General features: G+C 37.3%; 1 protein-coding gene across 1 annotated transcript; it reads right to left on the bottom strand.

Moving 5' to 3' along the window:
• Nucleotides 1–1762: 1762 nt before the first annotated feature.
• LOC145840141 (dynein axonemal heavy chain 12-like) lies at nt 1763–22620 on the bottom strand. The gene is made up of 55 exons (XM_082947284.1): nt 22434–22620; nt 22223–22298; nt 21993–22148; nt 21656–21851; nt 21456–21590; nt 21099–21309; nt 20851–21011; nt 20508–20724; nt 20235–20389; nt 19813–20019; nt 19472–19676; nt 19233–19387; nt 18965–19150; nt 18699–18899; nt 18433–18627; nt 18157–18278; nt 17822–18050; nt 17656–17760; nt 17445–17552; nt 17182–17302; nt 16797–17071; nt 16571–16714; nt 16347–16493; nt 16113–16262; nt 15948–16043; nt 12137–12366; nt 11805–11985; nt 11509–11733; nt 11137–11451; nt 10705–11080; nt 10360–10630; nt 10044–10299; nt 9804–9946; nt 9588–9744; nt 9150–9521; nt 8595–9088; nt 8336–8498; nt 7778–8257; nt 7394–7705; nt 6954–7318; nt 6665–6879; nt 6407–6599; nt 6109–6301; nt 5738–6051; nt 5522–5680; nt 5308–5452; nt 4824–5228; nt 4599–4739; nt 4150–4521; nt 3964–4083; nt 3725–3894; nt 2635–2839; nt 2322–2551; nt 2149–2252; nt 1763–1932 (listed from the first exon to the last, which is right to left on the bottom strand). The coding sequence occupies exons 1-55, from the start codon at nt 22618–22620 to the stop codon at nt 1766–1768; spliced, it is 11613 nt and encodes a 3870-aa protein (XP_082803410.1). The 3' UTR covers nt 1763–1765.
• Between the last annotated feature and the right edge of the window lie 372 nt (nt 22621–22992).

Genomic DNA, 22992 nt, shown 5'->3' with positions numbered 1-22992 from the left:
CTCATATCTTTACGCACTTTTTCTGTGGACACAATGTGCGTAAATAAGCGAGAGGTTACTGTATTTTAAAATTATAGTTAATACTCGCTTCGAAGTTTGACTTTAAACTTTTAAGTAGCAAAACTAATTTACCTTGACCGTATTTCGTGAAACCCGAATATATAGAGGAGGTTTTTAGTTGTAGAGTTTCAGTTTTCACACAACTTTATACCAAAATTATAGATAAAACCCAATAATAATTGTCTTGTTGTTAGATAAAGTTCGTTAAAACTTGACCCAACCTAGAAACTTTCATTTTAAAAGTATAAATATTATCTAAGTTTTCTGAAAGTTTCAACCATTGACTACGAAAGTTGTAGATAATAAAAGTAAAAAAAACAATTTGCACAATACTTTCTCTTTCTTTAAACTGAGATATGTTTCGCTATGTTAAACAAGTTAACACAGTTTCACGGATTCGTCAAGATTCAAAAGTAACTAACTGAGTTTAAACTGTTTTTATTATATATTCCAGCAAACTGGCTTAACAAGGATTTGTATCAACAAACTTTTAAAGAGAAATTTTGAATTTTTTAAAATATTTAAAACTAGTCAGCTATTTCAACCCTTAATAGGATTAATTATTTGAAATAAAAACGATAAATATCTACAACTTCAGGATTATTAAGAAAGAAACTTAATTTAATTGAAAATATTTTATTATAAAACTGTTATAATAGTACTGTGGTCAACGTCGAAGTATTAAGCACAAACTCAATAACCATTCATGATTTTCTAGAAATTCATAAGACTTTTTGTAAGAAGGTTTCACTAAAAGGAAAAAGGTTAGCTTTATTAAATTGTTTTTTTAAAGGCAGAATTTAGTCCTTGGATCCGTTGAGTATGACTCGATACCCTATTTGATTTTTTTCTACAACAAGTTCTTAGACAAGAGCTTATGAGCGCTTTATTCAATGTTAATAAACAGTATAGACCTAATTCTATTCTAGTTATATTATTCCGCACATACATTTTTGTGCTAGTCTACCAGATTTATAAAAATTTTATAGGTCCTTTCGTAGCTTATAATATATTGAGACTAGATTTGTAATACTTGGATGAAAGTATCCTTATGGATAAGTTTTAATAGGGACAAGTAATATTTTTGGAGAACATATACTAGTGAAAACTAGTTTTTAAACATTTTAATCATATATGATACCCATTTCAGTTCAGGAAAAATAGTTGGCGCTTATAGTTTTGGAGTATTAATTTTCTTTGACATTTTCCGTTTATAGAGTGAATTAATTTATATAATATTACTGAAAATTTGCGATGGCTGGCTCTTGAGTTAAAATCAATGAACACCTGGACGAAAAAATTCGATAGCAATTTTGTCAGTAATATAAATCGCTAATTAGTATGACTTTAAGAGTCGTAGATAGGGGACTAAGTTGTTAAAATTTTACCAAACGATATTACCCGAATCGAGCCTTGCTACTAATAAATTCTTTCCAAAATAATAAGACTCATATAGGACTATAATTGACAAGTTATTCAACATAGTTGTATTTAATACTTTACGCAGATTCTATATTTTTTTTCATATTTAAAGGACAAAAACTTCTTGAAACCTTATCCTATACTTATAAATACTTATTCCCTATACCTATGCGAGCGAAATAAAACAACAATTCAGTGTGCTCACAGTTTATATAGATTCACAGATTCGATACGAATGAAATAAAAATACAGTTAAAATGTAAAAACGTTCACAGTGGTTTGTTCAGTCGTCAAGAGCGCACAGCAGGGCACAACCTCGCTTGACCCAATGTGATTGGTCCATATCTGTCGGCAGTCTAATTGCTAGCACGTAATTGGTCGAATGCCCCGTCGTTGAAAGACTTCCCTTGCGTTCTGAAGTCTTGTAAACGGGACACGTATATGTTTGGACTAAATTATGAAAAACTTGAGTTAAACTCTTAAAATAATTTAAGGTTTTTATACAGAATTTTAGATAAAATGTAAAAAAACAATTTAGTTTTCAAATTTTATTTTGAAAATATATTATTAGCTACATCCCTAATAATTCAATATTCTTAATATTACTAAAATACTAAAGAAAATATAATCTTATCTTGTCCTAGGAAATTATTATATTCAACTAACTTTCTCTCATTTCTTTTTCAATCTTTTCTACTTTGTTGGGCTTCAACCAGATTAGCGGAAGAGATTCGAACAAAACTTTGGGAAGTTGTTCTGCTAAAACGCCTCTGTTAAAGAATTTTTGAATTACAAATTAATAAAACTAAACAGCTTCAAATTTTCAATTTTGCACAAACCTCTCCCGGTCCCATCTGGCGCCATCTAGGAAGAGGCCGTGCACATACACGCCATCTTCCGGTGCTTGTTGACAAGTGTCGGTGTTGAGCACTTGAAACTGGAAGTCCAACTTGTCGATGGGAATCTTGTACTTTCTCGCGTAATTCTGCCTTGCTCCAGTGAGGAAGGCTTGTGTGAAAAAGAAGCCGGATATCCAGAACATGTTCGGTTTACCCTTGTCGTACCAATCCTGTGGATACAATATTAACTTATATATATTATCTTCAAAATGTTTATTCATTTGATAAAGATATGTTTTAAAAAATCATTTACCGTTAAAAATTTGAGTCGGGCAAGGAAATTGGTGATGTAGCTTCCCAGCGGCTTCAAGTTGGGATAGGAGCGCTTCATCCACACATCAGGTACTTTCCCTATTATGAGACTGCTTGCCAGGGCTTCCAACTCGCTGTTCATGACGACCAAACCTCTGATCGCCTTCCTCAGGTTTATTAGCGTCACTCGGATTACTCTCAGCAAACTGTTTTTAAACATTTTTATTTTTTTAAATCTAAAACAGATAACTACAGTAACCTCTCGGATCTTTACGCACTTGTGACGTTACGCACTCTCGTTTAGTTACGCATTTTAGAATTCTAAAAAATTCAGAAAATAAAAATTTTAATTTTTTTAAATTTTGCACAAACTAGGTTTAATGTATATTTTTAAATCAAAATATGTTTTTGAATGCTAAAACACCTCTCTATATCTTTAGACTTGGTCAATTTATGTTACTTGACTAATTGATAAACATTTAGTTATACCTCAGTATATCAGAAATTTTGTTTACAATAAGAGATTAAATCAAAATTCTGAAATAAACATGACTGTGTTTAATAATAAAAGTATAATGAAATAATTAGAGTTTAAAACACAAAGAAATAATACAGCAGTCTTGACCTATATATTAATAAACACCATTTTATATTTGTAAAGAAATTCTTATTTATAAATTGAACTTGCTAAGTAGAATAGAATATAAATGTCACATATAAATAAAGATAAAGATAATTTCTACTTATTATTAAAATAGTAAAATTATTTCTAGTCGTATTATTATTATTCTATAGAAATTCAAATCCTTTTTTTTTTATATATGTATAGTTTTATCTGTTGTTTTCATATTTATTAATGAAGTAAACAAATAGTTAAAAGTGGGAAAGTGCCCAGTCTGCTTCTAATTGAAGCAATATTAAAAAACAGCGATTATAGTGAGTATATTTGTTACCTCTCGTTTCTTTACGATCTCTCATATCTTTACGCACTTTTTCTGTGGACACAATGTGCGTAAATAAGCGAGAGGTTACTGTAATTAAAAAGATAAATTTTATACTTATGTCAATTAAAACAATGTTTGAAAACAAACTGGTTGAATCTTTCCATTTCTTGCACGAGAACGGTGTTCATGCTCTCCTCGTACATGACTGGGTATTTTTGCAAAGCTTCTTCCAAATCGAAGTCCTTGGGGAGTTTGTTGAGAATGTCTTCAGCGATGTCGTTCAAAACATCGTCTGCTTTGTCTGAACTTCCACCGCTCTGATAAAAACTTTATCATGATAACTACGAAAAAATGAATGAAAACATTAAAGTTTGCTTTGTACTAACAGTGGATCCTTGCGCAAGTAGTATGGAGTCGAATAACTGTTTTGTTTCCTGAAGCTCTTTCGATATGTCCACATTTTCGTGCATTCCGAATATCTCTGGGTGTTGCGTCACAGGAAATTTCTGCAGATAATTTGTTATTTCAAATTAGGAACAAATATAAATATCAACTTGTAATAATCAACTTACCTTGATAAAATCGACGTAGGCATCGTACTTCATCGGAGGTGGAACTTGGTAATTGCCGCTGGGCGACAACTTGTGTTTGTGCTCGTTTACGACCTCGTGCGAATAGAAATCCGCCAATATGCACTTCAAGAGCCTCCTGTCCCAATCGTCGGTGACCCTGCCTCCGTAGTTGCACTCTCCCGTCAGGTAGGTCACAGCTTCGAAGGGGGTCTCGTCGTAAGTGTTGATGAATATTTGCAGCTGCCTGACGCTGATGCGAAGATCCGAATCGTTGAATCCGTAGGCGATGTTCCACCCCAGAGGTCCGAACTTTCTTCTTTCCTGAATCAACGCGTGGAAGAAGCACAATCCGAACACCAAACGCTCGAATACCTAAAAAACAAATAAAGTGTATTAGTAAATAAATAATGGAAAGTTATTTTACACAATTCATATTATTTGATACTAACGAGGTTTTTCTCGCCGCATCCCGTGAAGAAGTCGGGATCGCAGATGGGATCGCTGATGTAAGATTGCACGATGTTCATCCTGAGTCCCGTCGGCGGCTCGTTGGTCATTTTCACTCCGTTCTGCAGCACTGTCACTGGAAACTGTGGGAAAGATGAAAATAAATACAGAGGTTTAACAAATATTAATTGCTGCTTAATACATGAAAAATGCAGTTAATTTTGTACCTTATCGGAGGGGTAACTGGTCAGCCACAGCCTGAAGTCGGGGTGGCAGTTGTCCATGTGAAAGTTGTCGCAAATCTTCTCCAGTTCGTCCATCCACGAAACTGCCACGTGGACGTTCTGCAGCGCCACCCAGCTGCCGTTCTGCATGGCTGATTCTATCATCTTGGCGGCGATGGGTCCTTGGCCCTGACCGAGCGAAATCGAGCTGAACTTGTCGCCGGTGTATCCCCTGTCCGTGGCGAACTTCATCAGCGCCGCCATCGGATCGGATCCCGGCGAGAGGACGAACAGTAGCGGGATTGTTCGGTTGGAATCCTCGTAAGATTTGCTCAGGTCGAACGGCGGAGGCTCTACAAATTTCCTGCCGAGTTTTTCGAGGACAAACTGGCGCACCATGGGTGTTACCTGATTGAATTTTAATTTTTTTTTTAAATTCAAAATCTAGTATTTGAAAAATTTATTAGTTTAATAACATAAAACAAACTTTATCAGGTCTGAGGAACCTTATGACGGTCATCCGGCTGAACTCGTTGAGATTTTTGTCCCATGGGCTCGGAAGGAGTGCGTTTTGTGGCTCCTTCAAATCGTAAACTCTCTTCCAATCATCCACGTTTTCCACGAACGATGGACTGCAAATAAATTTATACATTTACTATAAAGCTTATAAAAGTATATTTTTATCAATTTAAGAAACAAACATGAAGTCTTTGTAGCTGGGCAGATCTCCCATCCTGCACAGTTCATCCCAGGACTTGTCGCTGAGCCACATGGGATCAGGATTCTTCTTCTTGTTTTCTAAACCGATTCCTCCGGTGAAGAAAAACATCAGTTCCTCGCGAGTCAGTTCTTTGCGCGCTCTGTTGTTACATCAAGTTACTACTTGAACTGATAACTAGTGGTCAAGTTGAACTTACATGGAGAGATTGGTGCAGAGAATGAAGGAGAAGAGCAGCTTGTCTTTCTCGAACAGGGATCTGCAGATGTTGCAGTAGAGATTGTAGGTGAAGTGATCTGTCAGATACCTCAGCCGCTTCTCTAAGATCTTCGACTTGTTGCTGTCTGATATGGAGCGCAGGTAGAGGTTGATGAACCAGATCAGTGAGTACTGGTACATTGGATCGATGTTGGGAAGATCCGTGATGCTGAAGAACAAAATGCTCGAGTGCCTCGCGATGCTCCGGTATCCTTCCCTCGATTCCGCTAACTTCTTCTCTGTCACTTCTGCTACCTGTTTGATTAAACTTGTATAATAAAATGAATTTTGTTTTGTTCAATAGAAACAAACCTTCTGTTTCTTTTCGATTTCGTTGGAAACGAGTTTTGAGGAGTCGAGCACGGAGATGGCGGATTCGTCTTCCAAAATGTTTCCTTCTGATGAGGAGAGAGTGTGCAGGATCTGGTCTTCAATTTCCTTCAGCTGCTTTTTGTTCGATGCAGATTGCACGATCATCAGATTTCGCTCCTCTTCCAACTCAGGTCTGTTTATTATAACAAATTAGTTTTTAGACTAATTAAAAGCTTTCGTTTTTTTTTACTGTTTATTCTATCTTTTTACAAATTTTGAAAACATTTATAATTTGTACCTTTCTTTAGCGACGACGATGCCGAGAAGTTGATCTTCAAGACCCTGCGGGGTGATCATGAAGTTGAGAAGTGAAACTTTTGTGGAAACTTCGGGCAAGTAGTGGGGATTTCTCAGCTTTGTTGTGATGTACAACCGGAATTCTTCGTTGTACTCGATCGTGTTCTCTCCGAGGCGCAAGCACAAAACACCCGCTGTATTAATAAATGTTTTAAATAATATTCAGATTGTTAATTTTGAAATGTACCGTACAACTAACACTGCTTGAAGGTTTGTTTGAGCAGGAGCGGTTCAAGTGAGGGATCGAGTTCTTCTTGAACGTCTTCCAGCAAGATCGGGTGTCCGAACTGAATGCAGTTTTCCATGATTCTCACATAGTCCGGGTTGTTCAGCTTGATAACCTGCAGTTTGTTGTCCTTCTCTGAGTTCTTCACCCATTTGTTCGCTTGTCCTTGAGGGTCGATCATCAGTGGCCTGTAAAAAATAAATAATTTAGTTCGAAGTTCGAAATTTAAATTCTTCTATTTCTTAAACCAATTAAAACTTACCATCTTCTTGAGTTGTCCACGATGACTCCATTATCAATAGAGAAGTCATCAGTTGGCAAACCGGCGATGTTCCAAGCTCTTATCTTGATGGGATCTCCGAGACATTGCGACAGTGAGAACTGATTGGAGCAGGTGATGTGGTAACCTTTGCACTGGGCTGTCCAGTCCTGGGTGGCTTCCAACCTGTAACTTCCGGTGAAAGCTCCCAGGTAGGCGATGACACCAGACGATATGAGAACGTCACCGGTGAGATTGTCGTAGACTAACTGCAAGTTGGCGGCTGCTTCCGTCCATCGCGACTTCTCGCCTCCCAATCCGCCGATGAGCTTCTCTGCGCGTTCCAACTTCTTTGCACACAAGTCGATCTGTTGTAGAGTTAAACAATTTATAAACACTTCATATCAATAGATTCATTAGTTATTAAAAACAATTCAATTTACTTGGAAGACGAGTTGTTCTTTCTTGTCAGTGGCGGCTTGGAAATTGTCTTGCAGCTGCTGCAGCTTGTCTTGAACCTCCTTCAGTTCCGCTCGCTTCGTGTTCAACAGGATCGTGTTGAGTCGCAGTTTTTCTTCGGCTTCTGCCAGCTTGGCCTTCTTCGGTGCCACCACCCTGACCACTCTGTCGTATATTTCCATGGCTCTCACCCACTTGCACAGTCCCTCGGCAGCCTGTGAGGACTTCAGTATCTTTACTGGGTCGAAGTCGGGATTCGAAGTGTATTTGTCCCTGATTTGCTTCATCACGCTGTCCTGTTCAAAACGAACATTTTATATATTTTATTTTAACAAATCTTTATTCATACTATGTATATGGTTACTAACGGGAATATTGTCTTTGTCGTAGTTCTGCAGGTTTTCGAGGAACTTGATGTCCCCGAGCATCTTCTTAGACGGTCCCCAGTAATCGTGAACTTTTCCGGGCTTGCCCGTCGGATCGGGAATTCTGTCGGGTTTTATTTCCCTCATCACGCAAACCGCCTCCATGACCAGTTTGACTCCGGCGGGTGGCGACTTCATCGCTTTCACTTCGGTGATGTCTGCAGGCTTGAGAGTTTTGAGAGCGCTCATCGCCGACTCGAGCGCCGGAATTGCTTCTGCGAGGTCGGCTTCGCACTCCTGCTTCAACAGATTGGCTTCTTCTGCCTGCTGGTTGGCGCTTTCCTCGTCTTTCATCACGATCGCCGTCGTCTTCTCCACTTCCACCGTCTCCTTCTCGATCACCGTAAGAAGTTTTGCATTCTCTTCTTGCGTCACAACCAGGATCGGCTGCAAATCTTCCAGCTCCTTTTGCATGACGGCAACCTGAATTACGGTTGTAAGTTACAAATGCGTTAAACTATTTACTGGATTTATGATGTCACAAGAAACAGCAAAACTGACTTGTTGAGCGGCGAAGGCGAGTTTTTCCAAACCTCCAACGTAGCGCATCTTGGCAGACATAGTTGAGTTTCTCTGCTCGGTAATGAGCTTCTTGAAACTGGCGATCAGCTCCAAGTATGAAGTAGGAGTCACGTAGTTGTGGCGACCCGTTTCTTCCAGGAACCTTCAGGAAAATATCAGGTTAGAAATGATAGGGTACATATTAATTTCAGCACTGGTTGGTAAAAAAGACAAAATATTTAATAGTTTTCAAACTCACTTGAGCGAAAGATCCCTGGCAGTGATTTGGAAATGCTGACAGAGCGGAACAATTGCCTTCCTCTCATTATCGGACATCTCCAACGTCTCCATGAACTTGTTAGCCACCAATTCGAGCGCGTCCGACGGCCACGGTTGAAACCAGTCGATGGTGCAGCAGTTGATCAGCGATGGAAACTGTCTCAACCTCGTTCTGAACGCGTCACCGATGGGCGAGAAGGCGATTATGACGTGCAAGTATTTCTTGCATCTGCTGACGAAGTACTCGAACATTGCCAGCGGGTTGAAGTCCGCATCTTCGCCTCTTTCCTTCGCCATCGCTCCGCGGACTTGCTCCATGAGCTCGGCTTTCTCGTCGGCGGCAAACAGCATCGGAACTTCTCCGGTGTTCAGCAAGCTGTCGACGTCTTCCAGGAAACTTTCTTCTTTTATCTGGGTGTCTGTCAGCAGGAATACGGTTGGTTTTCCCTGACCTCCCGCCAGCCTCAACACTCGCTGTTAAATTAAGATTTTAGTCAAAGCGATCGTTTATTTGAAAGTGCAGTTATTTACTCACCTTGACATCGTCTTTCCACTCAGTGACGCCGTAGCTTTTACTGATCTCCGGTTGAAATATGTTGTATCCTGCCATGTGAGCGGCGAGTCTCGTCAAAGATTGCCTCCCGCTACCGCCGACGCCGACCAACAAAGCGTTGCCTCCGGGTTGCTTCAAAACGCGGCAAATTCTCGATAGATGTTCCATCATGTACCTGAACACAACGAGGTGCATCTGCGTTTTGTGAACTGCGTTGTACTCATCAAGTGAAGATGCGACGATCTCGCTGAAGTCGTCCACTTCCTTAACTTCTTCGTACATTCTCTCGTCTCCCATGGCGTCTGCGTCCATGTAATCTCCGAACAGCAAAGATCTCATGTCGTCCTCCTTAAGCTGTAAAAATTGTCATGCTATTATTACAACATTGTTTTTTTCATATATATTTTCTCAAATACTTACAGAATTGCCAGGTTGTGCGAGATGAGTAAAGAGTCCGTCAAAACTTTCACGGAACTGCTCTTTTACGATCGTCTTTGAAAGAACAAAGAGCCACTTTCTGTCTTCATCATCTACCAGTCGGTCGTAGAAAACTCTGTAGACTTCATGCACAAACAATCTGTTTAAATATTGTTGCATTTAATCGGTTGTTTTTGTACACTACATTTTAACACTTACCTGATATAAGCTTGTTTGGTTTCAACTTTCTGCTTGTTGATGACTAGGGTGCCGAGAATGACTCTGGAAAAATCTCTCAAGTTGAAAGTGTAGTGAGACTTGGACGGAGTCGGCAGCAAATTTGTCATCGCTTCTTTGTACACCTGGAAATATTCGTTTTGTAAATTTATCTAAATTCCATTCTCAAATAAGTGCAAAGTATTAATCACTTTAATATCATATTATATATATATAACTAACGTAAAGCGTAGATTGAACGATTTGCGGTATCAACGACATGATGTCGGATGCGAACTGCTTGTACGAAAGCGACAATTTCATCAGCGTGGTGAATATCTTGGTCATCGTGTCCTCGCTGAAATCCAATGTGGCCATTATGTTGAAGTGGCGCAAGTACCTCATAGTTACCGGGTTTCTAGCGCCACCTGGAGGACCCATGGCACCCAGGAAGGTAAGATCCAGTAGTTTGACGGTGGTAGTGTCATTCAAATCGTACCTGAAATTAATGTTTAGAAACAGCAATATTTAGACTGCATAGTAGCTTAAACAAACTCACCAGTTTCCGTGATCGAGATACTGCCTGATGAGCTCGATGGGCGGTTGAGCGCCAAACACCTCGCGAGCCGGCATGTTCATATCATCGAGGAATATTATCGAGTGCTTTCCCATCGGTGGTCCGTATATTCCTTTCCTGCGCTTGTCCAGCTTGCCCATGATGAGGTTTTGCGTCTGGTTGGCGGTCGTCTTGGCTGAGAAATTGATGAAGGATGCGACAAACTTGTCTTTGGGCAGCTTCATCAGCGACTCTCTGACATAAGCGCTTTTACCTGTTGTTGAGAATTAAGAAGTTACTAAACACTGCAGCTAGTAGGCACTAAGTTATTTATTGTTTACAACAAACCAGTTCCGGTCGGACCAACATAGAGCATGGGTCGCTTGTTGCTGGTGCAAAGTTCAACAAAGTAGCTGGTTCTGGCGGTGTCCATGGTTGGCACGATTACCGATTGAATGTTAGCCGCTCTTTCCACTGCAATGTCCTGTCCTTTGACCAGATCCGTCCAAATGGCCCACTTGCCACGACCCGACATGGTCCACATGAAATCGTGCACAACTTTATCGTCGGGGTAGGGAACTTCTATTTTGCCCACTTCCTTGTCCAGCGGGTGTTCGAAGTCTTCTCCGTGTTGCATTTTGATGAGGAAGGATGAAAACTTTCTTCTGCCGTTCAAATCAACAACTCCTGCAATCGACCACGTCAATGAAAAGAGGAAAACTCCCTGTGAATTACAATTTGTTACAAGTTACCAGATCTAAACACACTAATGCAACTAACTTGTATCCATATTCTCAAGTTCTTGTTCTTATCGATGTTCTCTTCATTACCGACTTCTCTGAGCAGCATGTCGAAGAAGTACATGAGAGATCTGACCTGGTTGCTCGCTTGTGTTGCTAGCACTTGCTTGCAGTAGTGATGTACAAAATAGAGGCACGGATCCACAAAGGATTCGAACAACCCTGTTATGAGTTGATTGTTTTCTTCTCTCTGGAACACCGCAGGCATGGTACTTAGCCACGATTTGAACATTGGTCGCCATCCGAGCGCCGATGGTTCCAAGTAGATCATTCCGCACCTACTCACTGTAGCCGGCTGTAAAGAAGAGTTGTAAAATACTTGTACTTGGATTTTATATATAAAATTACTAACAGAAGCCTGGCTGAGGTCTTGCGTTTCGAATATAAGGCTCATCGGTTGGCTCATTGAAATTATTTCTCCGCTCATCAAGCACAGCTTCTTGTTGTCATCCAGAACTGTGTTCATCGATTCAATCCACAGAGTGTCGATGGGCCCGTCAAAAACGACCCACTTTCTGTCCGGTGTGTCTGTCGAAGCGAACTCTCTGAACGTGTTTGCTACGTTGCCGTCCGTCCACTGCAAATTTGTTTGTGTTGTTTCTACGTTCTTATATTTATAAGTTTCAATTTAAGCAACAAATTTCAAACCTCGTGGGAAATTGGGTCGAATTCACCGAAAAGCTGTCCCATAGTGACCGATTTCGGGTTGACAGTTTTGTAAATTACTTTTTGCTCGTCTTGTCCGTTGTTGTGCATGATTGTCAGCGCGTCAGCTAAAACGTGCAAACATTTCGTCTTTCCTGCAAATGGGTCGCCAACCATCATGAATCTACGAATTGGTGTTTGTTATTTATATATATCAACATAAAGAAGTATAAAAAGATAATTATAAAGAGTGCTTAAAATAATAATTAAACGCTAGATGCGCTGTCTTACTATGCTTTTATAAATTTTATTATGACGTCACGATAGATACAGACCCGTGTCTGACGATCATCATCTCGTATGTCTGTATGATCTTCTCGAGGAAGAAGGGAACGGTCTGAACGTTGTGCTTCTCTGCCGCTTGCTCGACCGCGCTCATCAGTTGCGAGTAATCTGCATCTGGAAGCACGATGCCGGGAAACAGGTCGCTGATAATTCCGTGGAAGAGGGACACGTCGTGAGTAAGAAACTTCGGCAGGTTGACGTCGGTGAGCGAACGGAGAAGCTGAAAGGTGTGAGGTTAGAAATTTGTACTTCAACAAACAAATATTGTATTAACTTGATGTTAGAATAAAACTTAGTTCAATAAACAGAACCGCCAACAAATATACATCGATAAATAAAAAACTTGATGTTGTAAAAGACTGAAAATCAGTTATTTATTTTTTGATGTTATCAACAGTTTTATGATGAAAATAATTAAAAGTATATACTTCAGTAAAAGGAGATAAATAAAAAAAGTCTGTAAAAAGTGATATATTCATCACAGAATAATACTATCCATTCAAAAGCTAGAGCATCACAATATATAATTATAATGCTTTTGGGTAAAACTTTTAAATAACAGAGATCATTCATTAGACTTCAATATGAAAAAGATATAGTTAAAAGAAACTACCATTAAAGTTTAAAATAGTTTTTTTAGAAAAATAAAACTTTTCAACTAAGGAACAGTACAACTTTAAGTCTTTCATGAGGATGCTCCAAGTTGAAGAAATGATGCTAGCAATCGCTAGACTTTTTGCTTTTAATCGATAAATACAACCGTCAGAAACGTCATTATAAGGGCAAATGAGCTTATATAAATAAGAACTATGCTTGATTTTTAAATGAACATTCAAAAGTTATAGACTGTAAATAACAGTTTGAATAAAAGATAAAAATAGAACAATTTTCGATTAAAATGATTGTGAAGGAATGTGTAATATTTGAGAAAATAAAATCACTCTCCATATGGAACAATTCTGCTTTGTAAATAAAAAACTATAGATTGCTTGAAAAGCAAGTACAAATACTAGCTAAGATGCTAAAAAGTGTTTTTTACTCTTAAGACTAGTCCTTTTTTCCTTTTATAAATTTTTTTAGACTACTAAACTATTTTTTCAATATAGTATTACTTAATACCATAAGTAGGAAACAGCTCGGCGGCGAAAAATTTAACAGCAATAATTCTTCAGCTTAAGATAACATGAAAATGTGTTTCTGCCTTTAATCAGATGGGAAAAATGAAAAGAAAAATATTTACCACTGAAAAATGGTATGAAGAAGACTTCGACGAGTTTGTTTACAACCATGGCGCAATTTTGCAACCGAAATAGCTACCGTCAGAAACGTCATTATAAGTAAAAAACAATGAAATATTGTTTTATAAAAAAATCTACATGGGAATAGTACGAAGCTAAATGTTTCCTCAGTAAGCTTAAGTTGAAGAAATGATGCTAGCAATCATCAGAAACGTCATTATCAGGGCAAATGAGTGGCCCGCTTATTTAAATATGACAGAACTATGCTTGATTATTAAATGAAGAACTAAAAGTAAACAGAACTACTGTTTCAGTTTTCATCAGATTTTTTCTTAAGAAAAACTAAAAATAAAAATTTTAACTTTAGTCATGATGATGAGGTTAAAGAGAGACATTTTTTAATTGTGGCTGATCAACAAATTTTATATGTTGATTTAGATACACTGTAAGTCAGCATAACTATTAGATAATTAGTGGTATGTGATTTTGCAAGTAAATCTGATACTTTTGAAAAATTGAAGTAAAATGAATGACCATGTAATGACAGTGCAAAATTCCCTGCGTGGGTGGGCAAATTCTTAATTCCCTCGGGTGGGCAAATTCTTAATCAAAGAACACACAGACGTCGATGTTACACAAGAGTTACTCTCGCTTAGCTAGCACTATATATCAAGCAATCTCTATAATATTAAAGGAATTTACCCTATTTCACGGCAATGGACAATTTCAGGAAGAGCATTATGGACCATTTGGAGAAGATAAGAGGAATGGGAGATTCAGACAGGAAAAGAATAATTTACTTATTAAACGAAATAAGTAAAGTTCATTCTAATATTGAAGAAGAGAAGGCTAAAGGAAACTGTCCTTCTCAGGCTGACATGAAGGGGTTCTTTGACGGGATAGAAAAGACTGCTCTTCAAGACAACAAAATGATTGGTCCTAATTTCTTAGTGATCAAGAAGAAGGAAAACAATTCCACATGGTCTGATTACTTTGTTGGCATGTCGAAGAACTTCAAAGTCTTCATCCTCATAACCCTAGCACAAGTTCTGAATCTAGAAGAAAAGTCACTAGGGCAGACATTCCTAGAACTGAATCAGATGACATTGCCAAGCAAGTGGAAAATGCAACTGTTCAGCTCTCATCTGCTACTGGTCATTCAAGAGATCCCTCCAGTGACTCATCCGACACAACAGGCCCTGACCATGGTTATCCTGATGCTTCTGCTGGAAGAGAGGCAAAAGGTTCTGTGAGTGAGTTAAGAAACCAACACGAGCGGGTTATCGAGACTCAGAGGCCAAATCAGAGGAACATGGAATTTACTATAGAGATCATGGAAGCAAATCTCCGTGAGTTAAACACAATTATTTCCGTCGAACTTCCAGGTGGTCTTAACATAGATAATCTTGTTAGGGCTCAATACGACAGGTCTAAAATGGTCAAAAAGTTGTATGAAATTATCCACAGGAACAATCTTGATAGAATTGATACTGGAAAACAATACAAACAATACCACTATGACCTACATGACATTCTCTTAACTTACCTTTTTAGAGGGACAAACTTTCCTAAGGTAGCCAAAAGCCTTAACAAGGAAAATGGTGAGAGGATAAATGATCTTTGCACCACTTATGGCTTGATGAGATCCAAGGAGGAACGCAATAAGCCTTTGCCTTTCAACAAACTTACAATCACAAGGCTAGCAGAGTTGATGCCGCAGAGGATGTGTAGGATATGGGCTCAAGATGACAAGAGCAAGCGACCCCCTGTAAAGTACTACAGCACTCTCACTGAAGAAGAGATGGACCTTGTATACTACTACAGGTGCCCTGCTATTCCATATATTTGCTCATATATTGGCCAAGACAGGGAACCAACAACAAGTAAATACAGTTTCATCATGAAGGCTCATACGATCCTCATGAATGATTTTGATATGTTGCTGAATAAATATAAAAAGGAAAACAAGATTCAGAATTACACACCTAGCCTCACAAGGATTAGGGCAATAATAGGGCACAAGGTTAGGGCTAAAGTAATGATCCCAACCCCTGAGGAAAAACTCACTTGTTTGAGCTATTTTCATCTTATAAACAATGATAACGCAGGGAATTTTGCACTGTCATTACAACCAGCTAACGTAAAATATTTTTTTTTCACAGCTAAAAGAAAAGAGAAACACTAAGGAGTATAAAGAAACAAATTTTTAAAGGGAATGAAAATACAAGATAAAAACTAATTAAAGTACCTAAAGTTTTAGATAGACTAGTTCAAAGAATAGTTGTTTTGAGAAACAAAGTAGAGCTCATTAAGTTGCAATGATAAAGACAAGATCTCGGATGATTAGATAAAAACTCAATCTAAATTACAAGACACTTTCCCTGACCAACATGTTTAAGACTCTTCAAAATCCTTTAAATATCAGATTGTTCCATTATACTAATATTTTGTTTGAAAACCTAAATACGAACTATTAGGAAATAAACTACTAGTGACCTTTTAAATAGTATGAAAAAAGGCTTTTTAAAAGCAGGTTTTGGAAGCAACAAATTTCTACACTCACCAGGATGTTTTCATCTTCATTGGGAAATTTTAGCTTGAGATTTCCGGCTGCCACCAAAACTGCCTTCACTGCACGCATTCCGTAATCGTAGTGAAACTGTTTTGAATATTAACTATAAGAACAATTTAAAATATCAAAAAGTGTGTTTAGCTAGTTTTAACAAACTTGAGACGAAAGCTGTTCGCTGCAAAGTCTATATGTCATGACAATTTTGACGCTGAGCGGTTTGGCTTGTAGAAACCCGCATGAGTAGAGAGATATTTCCGCAATTAACGCGTAATCCGGCACCATCATCGCCACAGTTCGGAACAAAACCTGATTTCAATTTGATATATTAGTTGATGTTAGCTACAAATCCAAGTGAAATATAAAATCAAATAATTGTTATAAAATAAAAACTTTGAGATTGTCAGGAAGCTCAGATCTTCCGGCGTACCCGGGATTCATTGTTATTGATACGAAGCAGTTTTGATTGAGGTTGAGCTCCGTTCCTTCAAACACGAAAGTCTCCAAGTTCTCCATGATCGCTCGTTGAATAGACAACATCTGAAACAAAAGTTCATTAAATATAATAAAAATTTAAGTGTAGAAAACTATAGGTTTTAATGAGGCAAGATATTAACTTGTTGAGCGATGACACTGAGTACTTCAAGCTCAATTCTGTTGAATTCATCGAAACAAGCCCATGCGCCGCTGCTGGCCAGTCCTTTGAAGAACTTGCCCATGGCTATAAAATCCAATCCATCAGAACAATTGAATACCACGCACTATATATTATTTATAACTAATTATTTAAAGAACAAATCCACGAATTTAAATTAGACTTTATAAATACAGTTCTATAGTCACCTGTACAGCGAGTGCTTTTGCCAGATCTTTGGTCGTTTCAGTTTTGCCGGTACCTGCTGGCCCCTCAGGAGCGCCTCCAAGATGAAGGTAGAAAGCGCCAACTAGTGTCCGGTAGCATCTATCAGTCAGTGGCGTGATTACCAAACGTGGCGAGTTGCCGAGGTATTCGTACGCGTATTTGACATTGGCGTTGATGATTCTCGCTCTGGCGTTGTTGTCTTCCCAGTAATACCGGAGTTGAGCCAGCCATTTGAAATCGTTGTCGTCGCTAACTCCTATTAAATATTCAGGTTGTAACAGACAGTGTAAGGAAATTAGCTTTTTCACTCTTAATAAGCCTCAACAGTTATTTAACAGTTTGAAGAAATAGCAAACTAATTCAAACCTTGCTCTGCCATGTCGTGTATAACATCTCTGGCGTGCACATCGATGGTGACCAAAGCACCTAATGTTATTCTCACTTGTTTACTCAACTTTCCACGCACTAAGTTTACGATCTCACCAAGCTGTAAACAAATAACTTTTACACAAACTTTATATTATTTAGGCTCAACTACAAATTTTAAATTTTTTAAATTATAAACTATATAGTAGAGGTTTAGTAGATTAGACATTTCTAACAGAAGAAACTAAAAAATGTTGACCAACCTGATGCTTGAGCTGGCTTAGATACTTTTTCAAACCGTCATTGCCGCCATTATTCAGGGCATCATGAACTTCGAGGGTCCAGTACATTTGACTCACGTACAAGACAATCTGTATAAGTTAAATAATTAAATCAAGTATTCTGTGTAAAGTAGCTTTTTAATTTGATTATACATCTAACGATTATACATATATATTATTATTCAAAACGAACTTGTCCTGGCCATTGAGTCACCCATAGGTCTCTTGGGGTGTCCTGGTACACCTCATTTGCCCTTATAATGACGTCTCTGACGGTTGCCAGCATCATTTCTTCTACCTGTTTTAACATACTTAATAAATATATGCTGTCTCTTAATAATTTTATTTTGGGTATTTACTTGCAGCAACCATCTTTCAACGGCACCCTTGGCTTCTGAGGTGGATATTAAGTCGACGAGTTCGAGTTTCTCGCCTTCGCTGGATAACATGGATTTGATGTCGAGGTTGGGCAGGAATTCCAGTTTTCCTATTCCCTCGAAACATTTCTTCAAGTGCGGCTGCACTCTGGTGGGATCCTTCGTCTCTGACAAAATTTCCAGCATTTCGTCGTTTGACAGGAAGAAGAATCTGTAAAGTTTAACCTTGTATACAAACAGTCTAAAAAAAAGAAAATGAAAAAATATCAAACAATAGTATGAAGTTATAAAAATACATAATGTCTGTTTATAATAACCTGGCAAAATAAAGTCGTTTCTTTTCAAGGTACAGATTAAGTCCTTTCATGATTTTGTCGAGCATTTCATTGCTGTTGACGAATCTTTCGTACAAACCGGGCATGGCAGTGACTGTCATTACCTATATTAAATAAAATAGCTTATTTAACAATTTTACTGAAATTTGAGTTGTTAATAGGTGTTAAGAAATTAAGAAAAGTGTTATTAGAATTTAAAAGACACTTATAAACTGATTAAACAACTTATGCAATAAAACTTAATTTAAAATTACTAACGTTAGGGTCAGTGACAGTGAACCTCATAATGTCTTTCCAGTTTTTATCAACATTTTGGAAGAGCTTTCCCTCTTCGGGCATCTGATGCATGATATCCTCACTGCTGAATATCGGCTCCAAATACAGCCACTGCGCTTGCACCTTCAGCCATTCGTCTAACAGATCTTGTATCAGAAGCAGACGTTCCTCCCAAGCCTTTTAAAATAAACATTTTAAAGAAAGCAGCACTAAAAGTCAATAAATTGTTGTGTTAAAAATAATCTGACTTTGGTTTCTTCTTCGAATGGCTTGATGAACGGGCTGCCTCGCATCGTTTGTGTTTTGATGATCTGATCATCTAGCATTGTTTGTATATCATCAAGTGCAGCTAAGATGCTCACTCCGGTGTCTCTGTATGCAGTCGTTCCAAACTCCATGCCAGACCATTCTTCTTGCATCCTTTGCAACGCTTTTTCCAAAGAAAACTCCTGTGAATTTTATTTTGATAAAAATTTGGTCTTTTTTAGAATATTTAATCACAACAAAAACTAACTTTGCTAGCACCGCCGCTTATATTTTCGAAATCTTCCATGAAAGGTTCTAAATTCTTCTTCAGCATCTTTCTCAATGTGGTACCTGCGTCAGGAGTGAGGTCTTCGCCATAAAGTTCTGACATTTTCACCCAGTGCCGGCTCCTAATACCAGGGTTGCACATAATTGAGATGAGTGGTATGTGAACCTTTTTACAAATAGTTAGTTAAAAAATATCTTACATTACAACAAGTTTAATTATTTCCAACAAAAAACTTGTACTTTAATACCTTAAACTTTTTAACATCGTTCATTATAGTTTCGCAAACATCTAGTATTGCGTCTTTCTTTGGAGCTGCTTCTTCATCACCAAGCTTCTTCCTTCTCCTTTTGTTACCTTCCGCTTCTTCTGCTTTCTTGCGTTTAAGCAGGAATGCTTTGTTGGCTAGAAATATATAAAATTATTTGATATTTTTATCAAACAATTTTAAACAGTTCAAAAATAGTTGACTGGATTCTATTAACTTACCTTTAAATATTTCTCTCCAAAACTCATCAGCCTCTGAAGTGATGGCTTCGCTTTCAAGTTTGAGGAATTCTCCGTCCATCCACTTCTTCTCAGCTTTCTGCCATTTCAGGATGAGATTGAACAGTTTGGCATAAGGTTCCATATTTGTTTGTATTTGCTCGACCAGTGGGTATGTGGTCTGCTCCCATTTGAATAATTCCTCTTCCTACATGTTTATTTATTCTTTAGTTAATAAAATATTTTTCATACTTGTAAGGATTTATAAAAATACTAAACTGTATACTAGCTGTTAAGTCTCATTGTAATCATTAATTAATATTTAAGTTTTTTAACAAACGCACATTGTTAATTGTGGCAATTGATTCTTGTAGTTGCTGCAGCTGTTTGTGTATCTTGTTAGTGTCAGTGACATACATCTGCATCATATCAAGATCTCCCATATGTTCGAACTCATCGACTCTTATCTTCAGCTTTTCAAGTTCCACCATCACGTGTTCTCTCTTGCTCACCAATGCTTGCTCGTTTTCACGTCTGCAGTCCTCCATCAGCTGTTTATATGATTTTTCAAGTCTTAACTAGCATAACAAATATTTATTACCTTTAAATATAAAAAATTAATTAAATTAAAACATTACTTACACGAACACTTTATAATTACGAATAAACATTTGAACATTTTTTATAAGTTTACTTTGCATGGGTGGTTTATTTGTGAGTAGGAACTACTTACCCTATCTGTAAGGATGAAAAAAGGTTAACAAACCTCGTCACTTTGTGTGAAGGCGGGTTCGATGATAGTGGGCCAGTTGAGAACATCTCTGTTGAGTTGCAGGTCGTCTTGTGAGAACAAGTGAACGTCCATGAAGAACAGCAATCTATCCATTGATGACGCAATGCGCTTCGACATTTCCAACATTCCTACAATCGATAAAAACTTACATTTAATTCTGTTATGTAACAATACAAATCTAGTCAATTTTGTTCTGCCAACTTCAATTAACACATCATTTATTTTAACACATTACTTTGAACATACCTTTACTACTTTGGTGTTCCATGTAAGCCATAGTATCGAGCATTTCTTTTGTGGAGTCGGGAGTTTTAAGAACTCGCGTCTTGATTTCATCGAACTGGTTGCAGATATTGTTGTTGTCAGTTCTGTGGTCTTCCAGCATTTTGTTGAGCAGCGTGTCAATGTGACTCTGGCAAGCTAAGACAAGACCCATCTTGACATCTTTACAGTTTAGTTTCACCTTGAATAAAATTTAAATCAATACTTTAAGCATTTTTTTATCAATAAAACTATAAGCTAGATTTAACTATTTAGACAACCTACAAGTAAAAACTACAAGTAATTTCAAACTACAAGTAAAACTGACCATTTCAAAATATTCCACTGTACTCATACTGTTTATTTCAGCTTTCACTTTCTGCAGTTTGACAACATAGTTGCACTTCTGCTCGAAAGTAGACTCCACTTCGCTAAACGCCTGTACTCTAGCAGCTTCATCGCCGTTTATCAAGTAATTGTAGTTTTCCACTGTAAAAAAATAAAAATATCATGCTTATTTTTAAGCAAACTTGACCCATCAGTAAATTTACGAATTTTTCTTTTACATAAACTAACATAAATCAGTGACAAACTCATTGAGTTCGAGTAGATAAAGCTTCACGGCTTTGCTTAATTCTTGCGAAAAGTCGTGACTGATGTGTTTTGCAACTTTAGTGTCAATGTAAGTCAGTTGTGAGGCTCCTGATAGCCACGACTTTATTGTTGGAAAAGACGTGAGGCTGCTAGACAACTTTCTTGCTATTTCAACTACCGTGTGCTCCAATTCCTTTACACAAAAATTAAAAGTTAAAAAAAATTTTATGCATTAGTGGCTAGTCTATTGATGGACATGCAAACTAATATTTTAACGTTTCTACGATTTCACTTTATCAACTTTGAAATATTTTTACTTTACTTGCAACTTCAACTTACTTCAAAAGTTGGCGAGAAAGCCAGTTTTCCCTCATCAAGGTTTAGAGCCATGATGAACACTGGTAAGTTTTTTTTGTCGTGTCTGTCAAAGCAGGCAAGCCATGCTTCTAGATTCCGTACTTTCATTTCTTTTAACTGAACCAAGTCAATTAGTAAATTTAACTATCTTTCTTTATTTGAATAAATTTGATCAATCTTACCTGATTAGATATTAAAGTTTCAGCGCAGCTAAAGAATGAGTTCTGCTGTTCTTTTGGTAAACGTTTGAGTAAATCTCCATTGTCATATACTTTGATGACATGTTGAAACCACGTTTGCAGTAGTTTTTCTTCGTTTTTCTCGCAACCCCAAGACACATCAGTAAAAGCGTCATCAGCAGTAATTGGTCCTTCTTTTCTGGAAATAATAAAACATACTAAAACACAAATATTTAATAACTTAAGAAAACAATATTTTTCTTGTCGTACCAAACTTTATAAAATGCATGTAGTATGAAAATAGACATCTTTTTTTTATATATTTTTGCAAAGGACTAACCTGATAAGATCAAAATCAACAAGGGGTCTATAAAGATGGTTTTGACACAGTTTAAGTACGTGCTGCATAGAAGGGTGGGTGATCCACAGCTTCTTCTTTATTTCCGTGTGTGCTGATACATAAGTGTTGTGCCAAGGTCGTCGGAAGTCCAACCCTCTATAATTTAAAGTCAATTACCTATAAACTTTCTTAATTTCTATCAACTAATTAAAATTGGAAAGAAAACTCACGTTGGTTCTGAAGGAGGAGGTCCTGCTTTTTCATTTTCTAAACCTTTTACTTTGGGAACAACCAGCACATGTTGAACTAAAAAGTAAAAACTATAAGGATGAATAGTATGTAAATGCTAATTATATTCTATAAAAAAATCAAGAATAAAATTTATAAAATATTTTTCTTTGCAAGTTTTATAAAAAAGCTTTATATAAGTTGATAACTTACTCATGGATTCCTTCATACTGTCAATAAATTCTTGCTTCACAATTTCGAAGCAATCATGGATGATTTTCTTTTGCTTCTTGCTTCTTTTAAGGGGAGCTTGTATTCTGGTTAGCATAGAGTCCAGCCAACTCTGCTGTACTGGACTAATTGGTCCTGACTGCACACTTGCCTTCATGAACCAGTACATATTCTGAAAGATAATTAATTATAAGCTTATATAAATTCCAAGATGTTATGAGCAAAATTATTATTAAAACTCATTGATGGACATGTTATGTCTACATGCGTTAAAATTACTTTAACAAATATATATCATAAAAAATAACTCACTCTCCTTTTCCTATCTTCACTCATCATCTGTAAATAATGTTTATTTAATTAAATTCATATTAAGTAGGTATATGACAGTTTTTTATAAGTACTAACAGTTTTGGGAAACTGAGGTTCTTTTGGCTCTGGCGGTGTGTTCAAGGACCATTCTATTGTCTCTTGTTGGTATTGCTTAGCCTCTGTTATTCTATAAAAAAAAGGTCAACTTATAGAAAAATTATTATTAAAC

Source organism: Thalia democratica, chromosome 7 (assembly GCF_965202585.1).
Source record: "Thalia democratica chromosome 7, ktThaDemo2.hap1.1, whole genome shotgun sequence".
Classification (NCBI taxonomy): Eukaryota; Metazoa; Chordata; class Thaliacea; order Salpida; family Salpidae; genus Thalia; species Thalia democratica.
The sequence above is the reverse complement of the archived record's forward strand: the minus strand, read 5'-3'. Positions and strand labels throughout refer to the sequence as shown.

Bases quoted from the DNA above. Each gene is read 5' to 3' on its own strand.
- LOC145840141 (XM_082947284.1), bottom strand. From the start codon at position 22,620: ATGTACTGGTTCATGAAGGCAAGTGTGCAGTCAGGACCAATTAGTCCA. The intron at 22,149-22,222 runs GTGAGTTTTCTT...TTTAAATTATAG, and splicing joins CCTCCTCCTTCAGAACCAAC to AGGGTTGGACTTCCGACGAC. The intron at 16,044-16,112 runs GTTTGTTAAAAC...TATTCAAAACAG, and splicing joins GCGAACAGCTTTCGTCTCAA to TTTCACTACGATTACGGAAT.